Below are 4,935 nucleotides of genomic sequence, written 5' to 3'. Positions count from 1 at the left end.
AAGGTGAACGCACCACACACTGTTCGTGGATTGTGATCATCTGCACCTCAAGGGAATTCCGGAAACCTCATGTGACATCAGATTTGCAGCTGGATTGGTCAGAGGCACGTGTCTGAGGGACCCGTAATATAACGTCATGGTAGCGTCTCGCAGCCAATCAGAAATGAGAACCAAATCCGTAGTGAAAGTATTTGAGCATCGTCTTTATTAGACACTTTTACTCGATGGAGGCTGCAATCGTTTTGTGCTGAAGCCGTGGAAATTGATGCAGAATTTTTTATCGTTGTTGTTGTTGTTTTTTTTTTTTGTTTGTTTGTTTTTGCTTTTGCTCTCTCAGCCAACTTTTGTTGAAGGTGAGGACGAGGAGCGGTCTGTCAAACTGAAGCATGAGTTCGTCTTCAAAATCACAAAAGGCTACCTTTACTCCCCGATTTTCGTAAGAAATTAAACTCTGGTTTCTGACCAACAATTATTTGTATTAACAAATAAGAGGACCAGGCCCCACCAGAACTAGGGGACCAGCATTCTGTGGACACAGCTCCATCATTATGGAAGAGAGTGCTCACCGAGACCCAGGGCGCCCTTTGGACTCCAGTCGAGGCCAGGAGTCCAACCGGGCCATTCTGCCTCTCCTTCAGCCACCTGGGAACGACCAGACCCACAGGATCACCAACTTCTACATCGACAATATTTTGAGACCGGACTTCGGTCGAAGGAGGAAGGACAGCACGTTGGTCCGGGACGGAGTTGGTCTGGGTGTGATCCTGTGGGGCGAGGAGCTAAGAGGAAGAAAGGCCCCCAAAACTGACAACCCACAGCAGGGTGGAGCAGGAATAGTAGAGGAGAACATCGGAGGATCTGATGACCAAAATCAAGAGTCCCGGACCATAAGGCCTCATCAAAGGGTTGGTGATGCGGCCGTGAAGGGCGCCGGGGATTACTGCCACAGCCCTCGGGCCAGCGGGGCCCCAGCAGACAAGCCGATGCTGTGGCCAGCATGGGTTTATTGTACCCGCTACTCAGATCGTCCGTCCTCAGGTTGGTGCAAAAAAAACAAACAACAAAAAAAACAAAACAGTTAAACAGTTCTGAATGAAATGAAATAAATGTATTCATGATATAATAACTTGAATCCGAATAAAAAAAATAATAAAATAAAATAATTGAGGCCTAATTTGAATTCTAATTCTCTGAGTTAGGTTCAAGATCAGCCCAGCTGATCAGTAGAAAATACTCAGCTTCTTCTTTGAGAAAAACAAGCTTTGTTAAAAATAAAAACAAACAACAACAGTGCAATATTTTAATGGCTTCATTTTTCCAACTGTTTGACTCCACTCGACTCTTTCATTCTGAAACTAATAAATAACACAGACTTTATTTTTGCAAGGCTACAATGTTCTAAAATAAGATTTGTCCCATTTATTAAAATTATCTTTCATCACCAACCGATTTAAAACAACCAAAGTAGTTAACCTTGAATCACAAACTAATTTCTGTTGTGAATGATTCCACTCCGAACTCGGTTTTAAATAAAGATAAAGTCTCGGAGGTTTCACCAGCGATTCATGAAAAACCCACAAATCAAATATGAGACGAAAATGTAAACGACGAAAGTGAAAACGAACAGAGATGATGTAGAAACCAAGTTTAACGCCATTGTTCCTCAGTTCTCTTTGTTGATACCAATTAGCATATTTTTTTGACAATAGTGTGTGTGCATGTGTGCGTGAGTGTATGTGTGCGCGAGTGTTGGGGGGTCTAAAATTGAGGCCGAGAGTCCTCGCAGAGAAGCATATAGACGGTGAAAGGCTGAAGTCTCTTCACTGACAAAAAATATTACAAAATGAGATTGTAAGGGATGGTGGACCTTCTCAGTCCGCTTTTTTTCGGCACAGTGGCATCAGTCCTGAGTTAAATATTAGGGGTGGTGGTGGAGGGTTGCACTTGGACTTTTCCTTTGTCATGATATACGCAGAGGAGCGCGGGAAGTCGTTTGTTTTGGTCGAATGAATGTTTACAAAGTCAGACCGAACCCTTTAAATCTCAGGTAATGCCTTATTGTGCAGGGCCCCAAAAGTTTCCATGAGACCCACGTCTCTGTCCCATATTGGCCTTCTGTCTAGCAGACCGCGGGCCCTTGACGCCAACCTCTAAGGAATGTCATAGGATGGTGTATCTGATGTCTGGACCGATAGAGATTGAACTCTGCAGGTCGAAGCATCATTACAGCTCAGACGGAAGCAGACACAAGCCTGTAAAGACGGCATTTTTTGTGACTTCAACCTCTTGAAGGATCCATTAACTCCCACCGACCAGAAGACAACAGCCTCCTCCGACGTCCAGTGGCTCTTCAGTCAAACTGATATATATATATATATATATATATATATATATATATATATGTGTGTGTGTGTGTACCTATAATAATAAGAACAGACGACAAGTTATTTTTTATCATTACAAATCCCCCTTTTCCTGTTGTGCATTCCCTGAGGGAGGGACAGCCAGCTGCCAGGGAGACTGTGAGGACATGGAAACAAGATGATATAGTCTCAAACTTATGGACGCTGTAGCCTATAAATGCTGTATAAAAGTTCACTGAAAATAGGTTATCTGCTGTAGCCAGAGTTTTTCTTTTTCAAGCCTGCAACTTAAGAACATTTGTATTTTACCTTAAATTAAAGTGAACCTACGACTCGACTGTCTTTTTGTTTTACCCTGCCTGTGTACTTATCCTGACCCTTGTGATTTTTGTTTCTAAAAGGACCCAGATCTCGAAAACCAAAGAAGGCGCAACATATGTGTAAGGAAGACAAGCGGCCCCGAACAGCCTTTACGGCGGAGCAGCTGCACAAGCTGAAAACAGAGTTCCAGAACGATCGGTACCTGACTGAGCAACGGCGGAAGGGTCTGGCCCGAGACCTTGGCCTCAACGAGTCTCAGATCAAAATATGGTTTCAGAACAAACGGGCCAAGATCAAGAAAGCGTCCGGCAACAAAAACTCTCTGGCGCTGCACTTGATGGCGCAGGGGCTGTACGACCATTCCACGTCCAAGGACGGCAAATCGGACAGCGACTAGACTCCAAACGGGTAGTGAGCCACACAATAAGACCAATTCACAATCAACATTCCTATTTAAAATTTGACCAGAGACGATTTGGTTTGTCTGCTGTGAGCCAGTGTAAGCGACGTTTCCTGAAGACTTCAGTGCTGAGAAGTTTGTGCAGGTCGAAGATGATGCTGCGTAAGGACCCGCACTCAGAACAACAAGCACATACACAAAAAACAAACAAACAAACAGACAAAAAACTCACACTTGCAACCCGGAACAAACCGAACCAGAACAGCCCACACTGAACCAACCCGCACCTGGCGTCATTGCTAACTGTGTCACACAACATTGACTTAAGCTCAAGAGGCAGATTCGGGGAATGCAAAATCAAAGTTACACGACAAATTATGTTTGATTATTCACCCCATATTCAAAAAGCGCAGTTCGGCACCCATTGTGTGTTTAGGGTAAAAAAAATCTGCTGATTCCAAAGAATTTTGAGTGGGAGCTGCCCAGTGTATGTGTGTTTGAATGCGTGTCTGTTTACCTGCTGTTTGCCTTCTACCGCTTTTTTTAGCCACGAAACGCGCCACATGCTGGAATGTAATGCTGCAGTTTGTGTTCAGTGTGTGATGATACAGTTCACGATAAAAGTCGTGACAATGAACAAAATCTAAAAAATGAATTTATGGGCTGGTTTTATAGATTAGCAACACATTTCCAATTTAGAAGCGGGTTTGTTATTTTATTTCAATTTCTATTTTATGTCGAGCTCTAAAACAACACTTTTGAAATGACCACCAACTAAGCCTCAACCGCTCACCTCGAGGTCCCAGAACCAGATTTTGCTGAACGGCCAGACCCTGGACCTGCAGCAGAGACCAGTCCAGAAAACAGATCAGGTTAGAACTCGGAACAAACACCGCTACATTCCTATTTATGGTTAAGTGAGTCTCGTGGGCATGGGCCATAACTTATTTTTACTGCAATAACTCCTGCATTTGAATGCAATATCACCTCCGGGTCCAAATCAAACGCTGAATGTGTTTTTAGTTTTTAGCTTCTGCCTTAAAGGGATTTAAGTTCCAGATTCACAGCAGCAGCTCCATATCAGTGCTGTACTGCTGCCAGAATCCGCCGATCTTGTCTTTTCTATCTCATATGTACATAATTTATATTGTGATGGTGAATAAACGACAACAATGCAAATTTCATTTAAACATACATTTGTTTTATTAAAGAAACCAATGTTCTGTAGAAAAGGGGAAAGCGCACGGTGGTTATGTCTCCCCTTCATCCTCAGGTGATGATCATGATGACTGTGACGATAAGATGATGATGACAACTACGACGAAGATGATGATGGTGGTGACGCGTGAGTAGCCGCTGTTTCTGTCGAAGTAACAGAGGCGACTGTGTTAAGTGTTCAGCTGCATGTCAACATCAGTCGAATGAATGGTTAGCTAATGGCGTGACAAATGTAATAATAATTATTATTTTTATTAAGATATATATTTTCCCTATTAAGTCACTGAAAAACACGAGGGAAGACAATTGTGTAATGTAATAAATATAATGTTGCGCGTAGGTGAGCTGAACCAGCGGTGCAGCTACCTTTAATTTAAAAAAGAAAACAGAAAACATATATCTCTGAGTTAAAAAAAATTATCAGGAAACAACTGAGAAATCCCTGAGTTAAATAAAAATAAATACAGGAAACAGATGAGATAGCTCTCATTCAAATAAAATTAAAACAGGAAATATCTGTGCTATCTCGAAGTTAAATGAAAATGAAAACACAAAGCAGTTGTGATTTTGCTGACTTAAATAAAAAATAAAAACAGGAAACAGTTGTTATATCTCTGAGTTACATAAACAAAA

The 4,935-nt window shown here is 42.1% G+C and overlaps 1 protein-coding gene across 1 annotated transcript; it reads left to right on the top strand.

Moving 5' to 3' along the window:
• The first annotated feature begins 548 nt into the window (after window positions 1-548).
• Window positions 549-3,081, top strand: en2b (engrailed homeobox 2b). The gene is made up of 2 exons (XM_029524650.1): window positions 549-1,038; window positions 2,765-3,081. Exons 1-2 carry the CDS (start codon window positions 549-551, stop codon window positions 3,079-3,081), a joined length of 807 nt encoding a protein of 268 aa, XP_029380510.1.
• Window positions 3,082-4,935: the final 1,854 nt, after the last annotated feature.

Source organism: Echeneis naucrates, chromosome 17 (genome assembly GCF_900963305.1).
Source record: "Echeneis naucrates chromosome 17, fEcheNa1.1, whole genome shotgun sequence".
NCBI classification, from domain to species: Eukaryota; Metazoa; Chordata; class Actinopteri; order Carangiformes; family Echeneidae; genus Echeneis; species Echeneis naucrates.
This window is presented reverse-complemented; position numbering and strand designations above follow the sequence as displayed.

What these genes read in the sequence shown, in the direction of transcription:
- en2b (XM_029524650.1), top strand. Translation starts at nt 549, where the DNA reads ATGGAAGAGAGTGCTCACCGAGACCCAGGGCGCCCTTTGGACTCCAGT. An exon ending in CTCAGATCGTCCGTCCTCAG is followed by an intron (nt 1,039 to 2,764) that starts GTTGGTGCAAAA and finishes TGTTTCTAAAAG; the next exon opens with GACCCAGATCTCGAAAACCA.